Source organism: Umbelopsis ramanniana, assembly GCF_025399195.1.
Source record: "Umbelopsis ramanniana AG unplaced genomic scaffold K450scaffold_34, whole genome shotgun sequence".
In the NCBI taxonomy this organism is placed as follows: domain Eukaryota; kingdom Fungi; phylum Mucoromycota; class Umbelopsidomycetes; order Umbelopsidales; family Umbelopsidaceae; genus Umbelopsis; species Umbelopsis ramanniana.
Genome location: NW_026252120.1, coordinates 46,937 through 62,667, shown reverse-complemented (window position 1 = coordinate 62,667; position 15,731 = coordinate 46,937). Strand labels below are relative to the sequence as shown.

The 15,731-nt window shown below is 43.5% G+C and overlaps 10 protein-coding genes across 10 annotated transcripts; 6 read left to right on the top strand and 4 right to left on the bottom strand.

Moving 5' to 3' along the window:
- Position 1: 1 nt before the first annotated feature.
- On the top strand, positions 2–1,388 carry K450DRAFT_244792 (uncharacterized protein). Its single transcript, XM_051589646.1, has one exon. The coding sequence runs from the start codon at positions 74–76 to the stop codon at positions 1,295–1,297; it is 1,224 nt and encodes a 407-aa protein (XP_051443848.1). The 5' UTR covers positions 2–73; the 3' UTR covers positions 1,298–1,388.
- Positions 1,389–2,014, bottom strand: K450DRAFT_244791 (uncharacterized protein). Its single transcript, XM_051589645.1, has one exon. The coding sequence runs from the start codon at positions 1,978–1,980 to the stop codon at positions 1,480–1,482; it is 501 nt and encodes a 166-aa protein (XP_051443847.1). The 5' UTR covers positions 1,981–2,014; the 3' UTR covers positions 1,389–1,479.
- Positions 2,015–2,509: 495 nt separating this feature from the next.
- K450DRAFT_244789 (uncharacterized protein) lies at positions 2,510–4,339 on the top strand. Its single transcript, XM_051589644.1, has 3 exons — positions 2,510–2,930; positions 3,009–3,893; positions 3,981–4,339. Exons 1-3 carry the CDS (start codon positions 2,594–2,596, stop codon positions 4,226–4,228), a joined length of 1,470 nt encoding a protein of 489 aa, XP_051443846.1. The 5' UTR covers positions 2,510–2,593; the 3' UTR covers positions 4,229–4,339.
- Positions 4,340–4,784: 445 nt separating this feature from the next.
- On the bottom strand, positions 4,785–5,378 carry K450DRAFT_244787 (uncharacterized protein). Its single transcript, XM_051589643.1, has 3 exons — positions 5,218–5,378; positions 5,062–5,147; positions 4,785–4,997 (listed from the first exon to the last, which is right to left on the bottom strand). Exons 1-3 carry the CDS (start codon positions 5,281–5,283, stop codon positions 4,826–4,828), a joined length of 324 nt encoding a protein of 107 aa, XP_051443845.1. The 5' UTR covers positions 5,284–5,378; the 3' UTR covers positions 4,785–4,825.
- Positions 5,024–6,833, top strand: K450DRAFT_244783 (uncharacterized protein). Its single transcript, XM_051589642.1, has 6 exons — positions 5,024–5,678; positions 5,743–5,868; positions 5,929–6,011; positions 6,091–6,191; positions 6,297–6,375; positions 6,439–6,833. The coding sequence occupies exons 1-6, from the start codon at positions 5,475–5,477 to the stop codon at positions 6,533–6,535; spliced, it is 690 nt and encodes a 229-aa protein (XP_051443844.1). The 5' UTR covers positions 5,024–5,474; the 3' UTR covers positions 6,536–6,833.
- A 497-nt stretch (positions 6,834–7,330) lies between these two features.
- Positions 7,331–8,562, top strand: K450DRAFT_244779 (uncharacterized protein). Its single transcript, XM_051589641.1, has 4 exons — positions 7,331–7,720; positions 7,814–8,072; positions 8,142–8,294; positions 8,362–8,562. Exons 1-4 carry the CDS (start codon positions 7,416–7,418, stop codon positions 8,548–8,550), a joined length of 906 nt encoding a protein of 301 aa, XP_051443843.1. The 5' UTR covers positions 7,331–7,415; the 3' UTR covers positions 8,551–8,562.
- A 188-nt stretch (positions 8,563–8,750) lies between these two features.
- Positions 8,751–9,623, bottom strand: K450DRAFT_244774 (uncharacterized protein). The gene is made up of 2 exons (XM_051589640.1): positions 9,323–9,623; positions 8,751–9,226 (listed from the first exon to the last, which is right to left on the bottom strand). Exons 1-2 carry the CDS (start codon positions 9,438–9,440, stop codon positions 9,132–9,134), a joined length of 213 nt encoding a protein of 70 aa, XP_051443842.1. The 5' UTR covers positions 9,441–9,623; the 3' UTR covers positions 8,751–9,131.
- A 72-nt stretch (positions 9,624–9,695) lies between these two features.
- Positions 9,696–11,915, top strand: K450DRAFT_244771 (uncharacterized protein). The gene is made up of 6 exons (XM_051589639.1): positions 9,696–9,829; positions 9,920–10,059; positions 10,158–10,288; positions 10,363–10,805; positions 10,876–11,339; positions 11,430–11,915. Exons 1-6 carry the CDS (start codon positions 9,706–9,708, stop codon positions 11,820–11,822), a joined length of 1,695 nt encoding a protein of 564 aa, XP_051443841.1. The 5' UTR covers positions 9,696–9,705; the 3' UTR covers positions 11,823–11,915.
- A 25-nt stretch (positions 11,916–11,940) lies between these two features.
- Positions 11,941–13,676, bottom strand: K450DRAFT_244767 (uncharacterized protein). Its single transcript, XM_051589638.1, has 5 exons — positions 13,227–13,676; positions 12,997–13,164; positions 12,757–12,878; positions 12,548–12,665; positions 11,941–12,473 (listed from the first exon to the last, which is right to left on the bottom strand). Exons 1-5 carry the CDS (start codon positions 13,569–13,571, stop codon positions 12,063–12,065), a joined length of 1,164 nt encoding a protein of 387 aa, XP_051443840.1. The 5' UTR covers positions 13,572–13,676; the 3' UTR covers positions 11,941–12,062.
- Positions 13,677–13,830: 154 nt separating this feature from the next.
- On the top strand, positions 13,831–15,153 carry K450DRAFT_265983 (uncharacterized protein; the record flags this gene model as incomplete). The annotated part of the gene is made up of 6 exons (XM_051592802.1): positions 13,831–13,986; positions 14,080–14,228; positions 14,306–14,711; positions 14,778–14,861; positions 14,932–15,038; positions 15,111–15,153. 6 exons carry the CDS (start codon positions 13,831–13,833, stop codon positions 15,151–15,153), a joined length of 945 nt encoding a protein of 314 aa, XP_051443839.1.
- Between the last annotated feature and the right edge of the window lie 578 nt (positions 15,154–15,731).

Sequence of the window (15,731 nt, the reverse complement as noted above, 5' to 3'; positions counted from 1 at the left end):
GGAAAGTTTCAAAAATAGGCCCTCGATAAATTTAAAAACTCCTCTACGCTTCCTTTTTTCGCCACTTGTTGGAATGACTCAGGAACAGAAACGTTATTACGAAGAACCTACCAATGTCGATGAATTACAAATTTACGAAAAGCCTAATGCTCTAGATGACATCGTCACTGCCAAAGACACTGAAATTCTGGGTAACGCACTCCACGGCCTCTCCGTGGAAGAGTACGACAGGCAGTGCTCTGGTTTGACGGTGATAGACGCCAGCAGCTCCGTCCTGTCTCCGCAACCTTCAATCAAACCATCGTCTACTGTGGCCAGCTCAGCCATAACAAGTAGCCCTGCGATAGAACCTCCTTTGCCGGAAACTCCCAACGCAACTCACAGCCAATCTCATATCATTTCATCCATCCCACTTGCAACCTCCTCCGAATCCGCCTTGCCTGCTGACACTAATTCAGTTTCAACCAGTATACAAGATGTCCCTGACAGTGAAGTTCCATCCGCCAAGAAGCAAGATGCTAATCATGATAAATCTCACATTCTATCATCGCCCCCTGCTGCAACCACACTAGAGTCCAACGAAGAACCCGCTACTGGCTTCATGCAAATGGCCAAGCAATATACATCCATATCCATGAAATCGTCTACAGCACGAACCAATACTGTCGACAGTACTGAATTTCAGATCAAGAAGCATTCATTTCTTAAGCCTCAACATCATGAGATCTTTTTGGGTGAGGGCGATACGAAAAAGCTCTGCTATCGGAAGATACAACCACACTCTTACAATTGGGGATTTCAAAACACACTATATCGAATTCCATTGGGCAAAGCGTTGGAACGCGGTACAGCGGTGGCTGAAACGAAGAGGCAGGCATACCAGAATCAAATGGTCATTGCGTGGGGTGAAGCCATTGGCAACAGCAAAGCGAAGGATAACAGCACTGAATTCAAGAACATGACGGTCACCCCGCTGTTATTTGTTTATGAAATGGAGTACAAAACACGACGTCTACGATGGGCACGACCTTCGTTACTTACACACAATATGATTTGCGAAGTCATTGACAAACCAAGGCAAGTGATCGCCTCATTTGATAGTCATGGTATGGGCTACTTTACGAACATCGGCAAACTTAAATTACATAATGCAACCATGGCCGACGTCGGTGGCGACTCTATTGATGAATTAGAGGCTCTGTTGGTCATCTCTTGCTGTACCTTGGTGGATCTTTTACGCGAAGTGGTGGAAAAAGCCGTTGGTATTCGTGACGGCGGTGTTGCGGGAAGCATCTAATATGCAATATACCGATCGACAGGGTTTTTCATAGACATGTCATATACACAGTCTTCTCAAAGTGGCATAGCAGACGAGTGCATGATTTAGCATATAGTATGTTCACTTTTAATAAATTATTTATACATATGACAGATACATTGATTTACATAGTGGAGGATAGGGGATCTGTGATAATGAACTTATTTGGGTTCGTTCAATTGCATGGCTTGCTTTCCGCTCAAGTGCAATTGTTCTGCGTGTGCCTGAGCTTCCTCATCGCCAACAAGCTTACCGACGGTACCTTCAACCTTTCCGCGAACGGCATCGCCAGCACCTTCAAGGTATTCACCAGCCTTGGCAGCTTCGTATTCAGTGTGTCCCTTTTGACGTTGTTGAGCACCGCTGGTGGCCATTTCGGCGTTGCCTAACAAGTTACCGACTTCCTCCTTAATTCCACCCACAACGGAGTTGACGTTGGCATTGGTCTTGTTGGGAGCAGCTTGAGCGGTGACCTCCTTTGCTTTTTGGATCTCTTGAAGACCCTCTTCCTTGAGCTGCTTACCAGAGTCAGTCCAGGCTTGGCTACCAAGGGCATTGCCAATGGTCTCTTCAGCAATACCAGCGTATTGCTTGATGTTGCCAACAATCTGGGATGGCTGTGATTGGTTCTCAGTGTTTTGATTTGTGGTAGGGGCAGACATTGTTATAAGTTGGGTGTTATTCTTTTGGTGGAATGATCGAAATAACAAATCCTTGCTCACCTCTTATATACTCTTTCGTTTGATCCCATCAGCGGAACGGCAAGGGTGCACGAAATGATGTAATGAAACCAAAATTTCCATAATTAGACGACTTTGACTTTTCATCATTGACCCAAACTTTTAAACTCCAGCAAAGTCTGTTCCTGAGACGATGATGAAATTACGTTTTCCACTTTGTTCCATACACATGACAGCAGCTGTGATCGATTTCGCGTTATGTAAATCCAGACTATTAACAAAAATGTGGAATAAGAACAAATAAAACATGTATACATATATAAACAGACACAACCCACTCGCAAACGGAGGCCCTTTCCAAAGCAAAGGGGTAATGGGTGTTACCAAATATGCAGACACAATGCTGCGTTGTCCGTACTAAATAATGTAGCTCTAGTCATCGCTGAAAAAAAAAATCCTTAGAAAAGGGATTCAACTCTCTCCCTTCTTCGTTCGCTTTGCTTCAATGTATTTCATCTGCAAGCTATTGTTCGTCGCGGTATATGCCACGGTGTCCAGTGCACCGCCGTATCTGGCACTGTTTTACGACAAAATCATGCATTTCTCTTCAGATCAGATCGGTATTCTATTGGCCATTGCTCCTTTTGTACAATCCATTGCCTGCCCTTTCTGGGCTGCCGTCGTTGACAAGAAACCTCAATACCACGGTAGTCTGATGGGTCTACTCTGTCTTGCCGGTGGCTCTGCCATCATGGTCGTTATGTATCTGGGAATCATCACTCCAGATGAGAAAAACTTTGGGATTGAAATGCCTTCTTTCCTGGTACTGACAGCCATCTGCGTATTTCTCTATGCTTTTTGCTCTGGAACACTTGTCTCCTTGGTCGATAGCGCTGTGATGAAAATTCTAGGCCCCAATAAGATCTTATATGGTACGTTTGTTTGGTTTGCCAAATACCAATTACATGGCCTGGCATGACATGAGCGGATGTTAATCACCATTTGAATAGGCGAACAAAGACTTTGGGGTTCAATTTCAGCTGGTCTCACAGTTTTTCTCACCGGTCAAGCTGTCTCCCTTTGGAACAACGATCTCAATGCCATCTTCATTGTATTCGCTGTATCCTCACTGCTGTTCATGGCACTCTCATTTACGGTCACTGTGGAGCCTGAAGAATATGAATCTAAAAGCATCCATACCATTGAAAATGACCCTAATGCTCCGCTTTTACCCAATCGCATACAAACTTTCGAAAAATCGTACGGTGCTTCAGGATACAAGGCCAATCTAGCTCCCGCTGAAGGTTCCAGCTCCGTTCCACAGCTACCGCTCAACCTGTCAGAGACCGGCTTTTTTGATGATATTTTGCACAGTCTGACCAAATCTATGAGTTATACATCCATATCGTCGCTGACACGTACTATCAGAGAGGAAGCTGACGACTATATGGAAGAGACAGGAGCATTGAATATGGGTCTCGCTCTCTCTCGCCTTCCTTCTATGGAAGCCTCCATGGCTGGTATTCTACCCTACCCGACTCAAGACGCTGAAGCCCCTTCCCCAGAAATGATTTGGAATCTTAGAATCGTCTCATTCCTGACCACGGTGTTTTTGTACGGTATGATTTTAGCCATGATCAACCAATTCCTCTTTTTGTTCCTTCAGAAAGACCTGGGCGTGGCGTCTGGTTGGTTGGGATTGACTGGTCCAGCAAGCGCAATTATGGAGCTCACCATGTTTTTATTCTGTAAACAACTCACTGAGACTTTTGGCGTGACCAAGTTGGTGGTCACTGCCCATATCGTTACCCTGATTCGATCCCTTGCATATACCTTCCTCGTGCCTAATCTTCTCATCACGAATTGTCTTGCTTTGGTCCTTCAGATGCTTAATGGTAAGTTACACATATGTAAAGAGAAGGGTGGCAGCCGGTAAAGATGTGGACCACTAAATTGCTTTGACTAACCATTACGGTGTATAGGTATCGGCTTCGCCTTGTTTTGGGCCACCGCTGTTTCTGAAGTCGACAATTACTTCCCGCCTACTCAGCGAAGTGTAGCACAAGGTATCTTGGCTGGTCTCCACGGAGGACTGGGAACTGGGTTCGGATGCTTTTTAGGTGGCTATCTCTTTGAGAATTACGGTGGAGCAGTCCTTTATCAAGGAGCCGCCGTAGTCACTGCTCTCAGTGCCGTCGTATTCTTAGTTGGTCGTCTTGGTCAAGCATAGGATTAGAGACATACAATATTTGAAAAAAACCATTCCATAGTCAGTAGTCAATGTTCATATATCATCAGCAGGCAATCACTTGTAAACCATATTTCGTCACTTGAGAAAATAACCTCGTTGTCTTTAACTATAAAATAGTACATGCTATTTGCCATACATTATCTGGAATTAAACGAAAGAAAAAAAAATGCGGGTCGTTTGTGTGCTGGGGATTGAAGCAGATGATAGCTATCCAAACACTAGATATCGTTGCCACCGGAAAGAACATCTTTTGTTCGTTCTTTTATTTTGCGTATGTAACTGGCTTTGATGCCTCTCATGACGTATCCTCCGCTCTGTCTACAGTAGTATCTTCTGCGGCAGCCTCAGACGACGCTTCCAAGCCATTGTCAGCGGCGGCATCGGTCTTTAGCCGTTTGGATTCCTCATCTGCTAACTCTAAGGACGCCATTTTTCGCTTTGGTGACGATGAAGTAGCCTCTTCTTCATCTCCTGACATTCCCTCTTCATTTTGATCTTCATCCCCTTCCACTTTTCCTTCCTTCTTCCGGCTTTTCTTTTCTTGCTGTAGTTGCTGATAAGCTGCAGAGGAACTTGTCAATACAAAGCTGCCTTATAGGATATATGATAGTTCGCATTCATCTTTGTACCTGTAAATGCTTCCTGCAATTTCGGCACAAAATCTTCAAGCTCCAGAACTTCCAGAGCTTTGAAAACGTCGGGTGCTGTGATGGTCTTGTGGTTGGCGCTTTTTGCAATATCGTTTGCGCTGTATTTGAGCAGCACGATCAGGATGTGAACAACACACGTGCTTAGGTAGAAGAGGGACTTACGTAGCGCTAAGATAATTTATAAATACAGTAGACGCTTTGCTGATGGCTAGCTTAGCGTCCTTTTGTAAAGCCGTACTTGCAGGCAACTATAGCATTCGCGTTGTGATGGTCAGAATATTGGGTTATACGTGACGAATACACATTTTACGTGCTTACAGCATGTTTTAAGATTCTGGTGACATTGGCCTTTGGCAACTCATTGTCGTCTATTGATGTACTCATTATAGTTGGTTTGGGTAGAAAAATGTAACAAGTGTAAATAAAAATGTAGAATCAATAGTGGAAGAGCTGAAACACGCTTTAACAATTTTTGGTGGTCACAACAAAAAGCTCTGGGTACGTGGATTTTTCGACGTTATTATTTTTTTTTTCTCGACGCGTTCGCCTTTCTCCTTGAGGGCGTGGTACCGAATATGGACAACAATAGCACATTGAACTCTTCGATACATATAACGCAATCGAGCGAAGCCCTTTACGAAACAGGGCTTGATGACGAATTTGCTACCGACGATGTTGCAGAAATGACACAGATCTGGATCAATGAACGAAATTCTCCAGAGATTCTACCATACCGACGGCGACTGGTGGAAGATCTTACAGAGCTCATAGAGCATCAGGTAGGTGACAAGAAAAGAGTCAGTCCTGTTCACAAGCTAGAAATATTCAACGTCGTTTGTATAGGGCATGGTGGCTATGGAAGGGCTTTCGGAAAACGTAGATATGCGATTTCGATCCATGTTGTACCAGACAGAGATGGAGCGAATTAAATTCTTGATACGCAATTATCTGCGAACGCGACTATACAAGGTAAACAAATCGTTGACAAACGATCCGCTTATTTCGGGAAACTGAACACGGTCACAATAGATCGAGAAATATACCACGTATCTACTGAATCGACCGGATGTACGAGAGCGACTATCAGATAAAGAGTATGAATATGCACAAAGGTGAGTTTCTGGTCATGCTGTTCGACTCCAAATTTATTGTTCCTAATCTGAGAAAATATCTTTCCCGGGAACGCCAAAGTTACGCCGAATTGCTAGAAAAACATTATTCCAAATCGTTTCTTAATACACTACCACAGTCACAGCAAGATGTCAACGAAAAGATAAACACTTTGTCCTCTGGTAAGACAAGAGCTCGCTGTTCATGATAGGCAGTTCCGGGGAAGCCGAATGATAATTATGAAAAACTGGACATGGGACCTAATCTTTTGTCTTACCGTCCAAAAGTTAGTGTTCCTGATGAATATTCAGCTGTAATTGTACGTGGTAAAGAAGAGCAAGGCATGTTTGAACTAGAATCAAGAAGGTAAGGAAAAGATGGCTGAAACATTCTCGGCAGTTTATGTTACTCACGTCAAATGGTCGTCAGGCAATACGAGATTCGACTTTCTCCGGAGTCCATATATATGGTTCGTTATAGCGACATCAAATTACTGCTGGAAGAAGGACAGGTAGAGCTTATATGATTGGGCCGTAGACTGAGCTCAACCAATTTCAGCGGCCGATATTTTTTTGTAAGGCATACACGTGTAGCGACGTTTAATGTCGTACACCGCTACTATTTTTTCAGGATCAAAAAAATTCCTTGTAATTACTTCATCCCACATACTATACATATCCTCATTCTATGACAACATCATCATAAGAAATAATAAAATTAACTTGACCTTCGAATGGTTTCGCTTCTGACCGCCGAGGCATGTAAAAATTTTAATCTATTTGAAGGGAGAAATTGACGAGACGAAAAAATATGCACAATAATTCAGGCTGTTTGAGTGATTGGGTTACACATTTCCTTTTCACATTTTTATGCCGCATAGCAAAAAGTACTAGCTTCCCTTTTATATAATTAAACATGATGAGAGGAGGGGGAAACCGGAAGTCTGTCGGCTAAAGTGCACGCGCCTATGGCAACCATCAAAGCTGTTGTTTATGTTGATCATGGAACTGGGATCCTTTTGGGGGGTGGAAATTTACTGAGATGGGGGGGGGGGACACACTGGTAATATTACTTTAGCTGGGAGAATAAAAAAAAATTTGGCCCAAAAAAAAAGAGAAATTCCCGCTCGCAGTGTTGCAGGCAGTTTCTCTTCCATCATCCTTCTTGCAAGATGGGTTGCTGTCAATCAGTAGAAGATCAAGATGGAAAGCTTCGCAATGACGAAATTGAAAACCAATTAAAACGAGATCGAGCAAACATGCGTAATGAAATCAAGATGTTGCTTTTAGGTACTTTTTCTTTTCTGTTCTTGACAACCATTACCGCCACCTTCAACTCAGCATCCGCTCATCACTTTTTTCAATGTAGGTGCTGGTGAATCTGGAAAGTCAACTATCCTCAAGCAGATGAAATTGATTCATGACGGCGGCTACTCACAGGATGAACGCGAAAGCTTCAGAGAAATCATCTACAGTAACACTACACAATCGATGCGAGTTATCTTAGAAGCAATGGAAACCATGGGCATCAATTTCCAGAACCCAAATAACAGTATGCATGCCACTATTATTCTTGAGCAGCCACCTCAGATTGAATCCGATATCATGCCACAAGACGTTGGTAATGCCGTCAAGGCGCTTTGGCAAGATAACGGTGTCAGACAGGCGTTCAACAGAAGCAACGAATATCAGCTCAATGATTCTGCTCAATAGTAAGTCTATTTTCCCCTCACCCTGCAGTTTTCATATCCACCACTAACGTACCCTTATTTTCCCCCTTTCCAACAATTTTCTTTCTTCAATAGCTACTTTGATTCCATAGACCGCATTAGCGACTCACGTTATACTCCCAGCGATCAGGATGTCCTTCGATCTCGCGTCAAGACTACGGGTATTACCGAAACCACCTTTATTATTGGTGATCTTACCTATCGCATGTTCGATGTCGGTGGTCAACGTTCCGAACGAAAGAAGTGGATTCACTGTTTTGAAAACGTTACTGCGATTATCTTCTTGGTGGCCATTTCTGAATACGATCAAGTTCTAATTGAAGATGAAACTGTGGTAAGTGGTCATCTAGCAATGCCATCTTTTTTACAATTTGCAGTTACTAATTTTCCTCATGTGGTTTAGAATCGTATGCAAGAAGCTTTGACCTTGTTCGATTCTATCTGCAACTCACGTTGGTTTGTCAAAACCTCTATCATCCTCTTCTTGAACAAGATTGATCGGTTTGCCGAAAAGTTACCCATCAGTCCATTGGCTGACTACTTCCCGGATTACAGAGTAAGGGCTTTGCCACAACTTTTATGTGGTTTTACTATTCTACTCACGCTTCTTTCCGTTCAATCAGGGTGGTGAAAACTATGATGCTGCGTGCGACTATATTCTCAACCGATTTGTGTCACTTAACCAGTCTGATGACAAGCAAATCTATACTCATTTTACCTGTGCTACCGATACACAGCAAGTGAAGTTTGTTATGGCAGCCGTGAACGACATTATTATCCAGAACAATCTTCGAGATGTTGGTTTGTTGTAGGAAAGCATGACATATATACGTCTTCAAAATCGCACGCACGACTCACATACACCAAGATCCCCTCCCCCCACCTTCAACACAATAATAAGGCCTAAGAGAAAAAAAAGTAATGAAAACGAAACCCCCCAAAAAAACATGAAAACAAGTTAATCGACAAAAAATGAAAATCACCTTTCACTATGCCTCAACAATCCCTACTTGCTTTACTATCTGATTGTGAAGACTGGTCGGATGGATCTGGTCGTAACAAAAATATTGATGAAAACCTTTCCTCACATAACGTACCATAGAATACCTTTTTTTTTTTTTTTTTCTCTTTCTCCCGTTTTCTTTCCTTGTTCTTCCCTTTTATCCCTAAATGCTGTATACGAATGATATCTTAATGTGGCCCTTAACGGCGCAAACAAAATGAGCACGGCTTGTTTTCTGTCATGAAAATGCAAAAATGTATTTTACAACATCTGTGTCCAATGGGAAATTCTTTGGCTAGGTGCAAGTCAAAACGGCTTGTGTACAGGCAACTATATTTATACATACGAAAGGGAAACTGAATGGGATAAGTGGTTAGAAAAATAGTACTGCTAGTATGTGCCTGGCAAACACTTTGACTTCAAACATTTTCTGGTGCAAGGTAGAGCGAAATCGCATTCATCATGGCACATCCTCATGTCAATATCTAACAAAAAGCAGAAGCATGCAAACAGGAGGGAATTGAATACGGTCGACCTTTATAGCTTTGAAGAACTCTCCCGTTTAGCTGAACTTTACTTACAACGTAAACTTGCGCATTGAGGTGGTGAGGAGCATGAACAGTCATGTAATACCATAGCCGTTGGCAGAGTGATGGCAATTACTGTAGAGGCGGCTATGATAAGCAAAACATAGAACATACCAACCAGAACAGAAAGACTAAGAGGCCTGGGGTTATATATTGTTGAATTCCTTGAATCAGGCGATAGAAACCCCAGGGATGTAACGCCTAAACTATTCTTGAATGCACGGCTTTCGGTTCGGTGAAAAGCTGCACGATGATGGCAAGCATTATGAGAGTTGTGGGGGGGGCTGAGTTTTAAAAAAAATTCCTGTACACGAGAAGAAAAAAAAATTGCGCGCGTTACCGCGTCTTTCGTTTAGTTACCTTTTCTCGCATTCCACATGATGTATTCGGACGCAATCATCTCAAAGAAAGGGCCATTAGCCCGAGTGTGGCTAGCTGCACATTGGGAGAGAAAGATATCGAAGAATCAGTTTTTGCAGACCAACATTGAAAAAACTGTTGGTATGTTCTCTTTATCTATCTGCATGGAAAAACCTCCCCCCTCTTCGCATTGGCATTACACAATGATAACATTTGCATGTTTTAATATAGACGCCATCACGGCAGAAGAGCAGGAGATGCTTACGTTGCGCCTTTCCGGTCAGCTTTTGCTCGGTGTTGTACGCATATACTCGCGAAAAACGCGCTACCTTCTTGAAGACTGCAATGACGCACTGGTCAAAATTAAGACTGTAAGAAAACAGAATAGCATTAGGACATACCGCGTAGGGCATATTGGATTCTGAGATGTCTAACAAGTCACAAAATATTGTTTTCGTTCTATCAATAGGCTTTTAAGAAGGGTGATGTTGATATGCCCGATACCCACCGTCACGTCGCCAACATCAATGCTATCACTTTGGCAGACGATCTTACAGAATTCGACATTCTCCTACCTGAGGCACCTTTGCATCTCAACAGGTATAATTTTGTGCTAGAAATGCAGTAGACAAGACAGACAGATATCTAATGACGATGAATGTTTCTTCAAACAGAGACCCAAATGAGCCAATTATGGACCTTTCACTTTCAATGAGCAATATATCTCGCCGACAAGATATTACCATCAGCCAAAGTGGTAATGATGCACAACTTTTCAGTCTTGGATTCAACGATAATATATTGGATGGCATCGAAACCGGTCGTGATTTGTTCCAGCATGGCGCGCAGTCAGATTTACAGCTCGCCGATCTCGGCCTGGACGACATGAATGAAATAGAGATGGGAAGAGATGCAGCTTTTGAGCGATCACTCACCATGGACGATATTGGTGCTCCACTGGAACGCATGAATATCAAGGATACCAACAACAATGAAGAATTTGACTTTGATCTTGGCCCTGAACCCGACTTCCTGCCTGAGGCTAGTCCTGACATGCGTCAGAATGAATCATCATTTGATCTTCCTGATGCATCCATGACTACCGAAAGCAACTCTGGTAAAGAATTAACTACCTCAGCTGAAACCTTTTGTTAACCAAGCTTTGCTGACTCTCCTCCCTCATGTAGCGCTCATTGCAGATACGCAGGCCATTGGCGATGACCTACTTTTTGATGTTGGAACCCCGTCTGCTCAAGCAAATACACCTCAGATCCACCGACGACGATTAATTATTGACAAGGTCACTGAGCTTCCTCATGACAAGATAAGGGATCAAATCAATGACACCTCCGACATTGTCACAGAGGCAACGTTCCTTCCAACATCTCCTGAGATGCTTCGTTTCAAGTCGATTGAAAAGCAAGGCATCAAGTTTTTCATCAACCTTAATGCTCCTCTCAATTTGGCACCCGAACTTCAAGCTCTCTTCACGCGAAGTCGCAAGAGATCACCTAGCGTTACCAGTCTAGGTGATGAAGACGAAGAAGAAGAGCATCAGAGAAAGCAACCCAAATTGATCAGTGGACCAACAACTAAACTCCAAACTGCTACAGAGGAGGATGAATATGATATTGTCCTTGGAGCTGGCGAGGTAAATTGTCGTACATTATAATGCAAAAAGTAACGTTAAAGTAGCCGGCTATTCTAACCATCGTTCCCTTTTTTCTATGACGATTTATAGGAGGCAACTACAGCAGCTGCAACAGCCGCAGCCGCAGCAGCAGCAGCAGCAATAGCAGCAAAGGATGTGCCAGAAACACAGGCAGGCATTATGCCTTATGAAGCAAATGTAAACCCAGTTACTTCATCGGCATCACAGCTGTTGACTCCTTTGGGCATCAGCAAGCAGACAAACGATACTATGGAAAGACTACAAGTTACATTTGACCAGAAGAAGCAAATGGCAGAGGAGCCCAAGATCACATATCAACAAATGGCGAGCCCAAACTTGAAGCGGGCAGACGCTGTCAAGCTCTTCTTTGATGTCTTGGTTCTTTCTTCTAAAGACATGGTCAAGGTCAAGCAAGCAAAGCCCTACGGTGATATTACCATTAGCCAAGCAGTTGTCGCTTAGCTTATTTGGCTATTTATTCCCCCTCCATCCATCCAATCTTATTTCTCGTACATATTTCCACTGAATAAAATGAAACAATACCATACCTTTAAAGTCATTGCTCGCTCATGAAATTGTGATGAGATTGCATCAAAACCACACAGGGGCAACTTTCTCTTAGCGCTGGTGTGTGAGGATTTTTTTATTTTATACATTTGTTCTAACATAGGGCATTAAGAGACCACAACTGTTTCTGCTTGCTTAAAACCATTCATCATCACCGTCATCGCCTCCGGTTAGATTTTTCCATCCTGCCAAAAAGCCTTGGTCTTCATCTTCAGGGGTTTCAACAGACTCCTCCGCCCATACGTCGCCATACTCGTTTTGCGAGGCTGGTGGTGGGGGTTGAGATGGGTATTGTGATGACGGAGCGGAGTCAGTTGCTGGAGGAGCTTCGCGGCTGTCATCCCGGGCTTCGTCGCCACCTCCGAATCCAAAGAATGGGAATGGGAAGAAACCACCAGCACCATGCGAAGAGTGACGTGAAAAGAAGTCGAAATCAATGCTGACAGCGCAGGCAAGGGCAACCGCTCTTTCATCCAAAGTCAACCCTCTGGAGTTGCCTTCTACTGCATCCATACGCAAGACGTATTGACCTGTATCTGTAAAAAGCTGCAAATCTCACGAATCAGTCACCTTGGCCAACGCATTGAACGATCAAGGTTGATGAATGAAAATTGACGTACTTCACGAGCAAATCCTACAAAGTTTCGGTTGACATTGCCAATAAGCTCTCCTTGTTCATCACGAAGATCAAAGTCCCAGCCGAGGAATGGAGTATCAATGGTAGCAAATTGATTTGTACTATTACCGGGAATAAGATGAGCCAAAAAGTCAATAACCGCATGCATGTTTAAATGGGGCGATCAGTGTAGAAGAGTTCATTTAAACTTACCCAACAAACAAATCGTATTTTCTTCGTAACAAGTGCCATCGCTGTTGAACTTCACCAATCAACTCATCATCAACTGTGTGAATGAAAATACGGCTGTTGATCAAAGAGTATGGTCGAGAAATCTAGTGGAATCATACGCAAGAAACATGAGTTTAATGTCACATTTTTTAATTGAACATCATGACGATGTCCAATTTCACACCCACATCAAAGTAGTCGTATTATGCTAGTGCGACATACCTTGAACACGACTTCGCCTTGAGCGTTCATAATTGTAGCATTGAACTTGCGGTGTGTACGTAGAAGCTGTCGCGACATAGTACTTGTTAAACTGTCTTCTTCGGCGATAAATCCGACGTTGTTTCCATTCGGGTCCATGATAGAGTACTTGTTAGCTTGCTCGAAACCCTGTCGTCAAGCGATGTTTAGTCATTACTCGCGGCATGGACTGAGTGCGGCCCCAAACTTACCAAAAACACATTCATCATCTCAATCTGTCTTCCAATCACCAGCGCAGGCTGTGCCAACACGAGAGCGCCTTTGTAATCCGGAGTGACGACGGCTCCTGGGGGAGTTGGGATACTGACCTCAATGGCGGCAGGGTCTTCGGACAATTTGGCGTCATGCTCAATAAGAGGCTCAGCATGCGATGCAGATTTATCTTCTCCGGGCACATGTGGAGTCTCGTAAGCAGCTGCAACTTTGTGAGGTCGAGCTACAGGTTGGTGGCCAAGAATACGTTGTCGTGGTCCTGCAGTGGGTCGTATTGAGTCAAAGACTGGTGGGGGTGCGGTACAAAACAAATGGGAGAGCATCGATTACCTGCTTGTCTCTGCCTTCTTAGTGAACTGTATGGTCTTGCTGCTCTGTTGATGTCGGCCCGCGCATAGGCACGCAATGCGGGTCCTAATAACCTCGTTGTTCGCAGCATGGTTGAATCCGTCAACGTCAGCCTGCTCAACTTGCCATTTTGACGTTCAGGTGTGACTGTCATTTTCAGGTTGAGCATTTTCGAGTAACCTTTTTTTTTTTTTTTCTTGAAGTATTTTGTAACGTTGTCTCGATCGATCCGACATGCCTAAAGTTACAACGGCCAGACAGAAAGCACAAAAGCAAAGCAAAGAAGACGCTTCATCGGCTACCAACCGTGCCTTTGGTCCTATCTTCAACAAAGACCTCGGTCAGCACATTTTGAAGAATCCACTGGTCGCTCAGGGTATTGTAGACAAGGTACATCTCTCAAGCTATTGACCAACTGACAGGCTTCGTCAGTTTCTAACGGCATAACCCCATACCAAATTGATACTAATTCACTGTACTTAGGCAAACTTGCGCACAACTGATACTGTGCTCGAAATCGGTCCTGGTACTGGTAACTTGACAGTTAGAATCTTAGCAGCTGCCAAAAAGGTCGTTGCTGTAGAAATGGATCCTCGATTAGCTGCCGAACTTCAAAAGCGTGTTCAGGGAACGTAAGTAGACGAGATGGTCTGTGTTTGTGAGTGGTTATTCTCAATGACTGACACCCGTCCGCCCATTTTGTGATTAGCCCTGATCAAAGACGCTTGGAAATCATGATTGGCGATTTCATGAAGGCTGAACTCCCTTACTTTGATGTCTGTATCTCCAACACACCCTATCAGATTTCATCTGTTCTTGTGTTCAAACTGCTCGAGCATCGACCCATGTTCCGGTCTGCTGTTCTCATGTTCCAACGTGAATTCGCTCTTCGACTCATTGCCAGACCCGGAGACGAACTTTACTGCCGTCTTTCCGTCAACGTCCAATTGTACGCCAAAGTCGAGCATGTTATGAAGGTCGGCAAGAACAATTTCAGACCCCCTCCTCAAGTCGAATCCAGCGTTGTTCGTCTCGAGCCTAGAAATCCACCACCGCCTGTTGATTTTAAGGAATGGGACGGTTTGATGCGTATTTTGTTTGTGCGAAAGAACAAGGTAAGAATTTTACACCGACCAAGGTATATGAATATATGTGTCTAATTTGTATTTGATAATGCACAGACCTTGTCATCAAGTTTCAAGACGCAATCCGTATTGGATATGCTTGAAAAGAATTACAAGACTTTCTGCTCTACGCATGATATGGTATGTAGCACGGCGACCACCCGAGTTTCATGAGAAGACGCCATCAGATCCTAACATGCATTTTTTCTAGATGATTGACGATACATTCGATATTAAGGAAAAGATCAATGCTGTTTTAGAGAGCGTTGATATGGGTGGTACGCGAGCGGCCAAATGTGACTTGGATGACTTTTTAAAGTAAGTTATCCCACGTAGAACAAAGAACATTATTAGCACTGTTATCTAACCCCATCTTTTCCCCCCCCCCAGACTCCTTGTTGCCTTCAATGAAGCCAGTATTCATTTCTGCTAAGATGCCATCATCCACTGCCTTCCCACACTATCCATACCTGCTTCTCACACACTTTCTTTTTGCCCACACTGTTTATTTTTAATCGCCTTTTTGTTTACGTTATGAAAAGCACTTTCTTTATTTTTTGGTTTTTTGCATTTTATATACATACAAAGATCATTTGTCATTTTGGAGGTATTTATTGGTTATTTTGGAGGGGATGGGATTCATCAAGGGAACATGGTTCCATTGTTTGACTACGTGAAGGGAAATGTTAGCTCGAGACCACTGCAACAACATGAAATACAACTTGTAAAAAAAACCTACATGTCTTCGAAAACAAGGCCAACATCCCTACTTCTGCCATCAGGTTTATTGCTTTGCATGAAAGGCCCACCGTTGGTATCCCAGGGGTGGGTTCTGGGACTGGAAAAACCATAGGTAGCGACCTGATCGGTGTGACTGTAAGCAGTATTGAACAGCATACGCTGATGGTCTTTCCACTGGTTCGTCGAGGTTGTGGGCGGATGTAGAGTTTTTTCAGGTTGAGGGAGATCCATGATTCATGCCATAAAAAAAATGGGATTTTGCATCCCTTT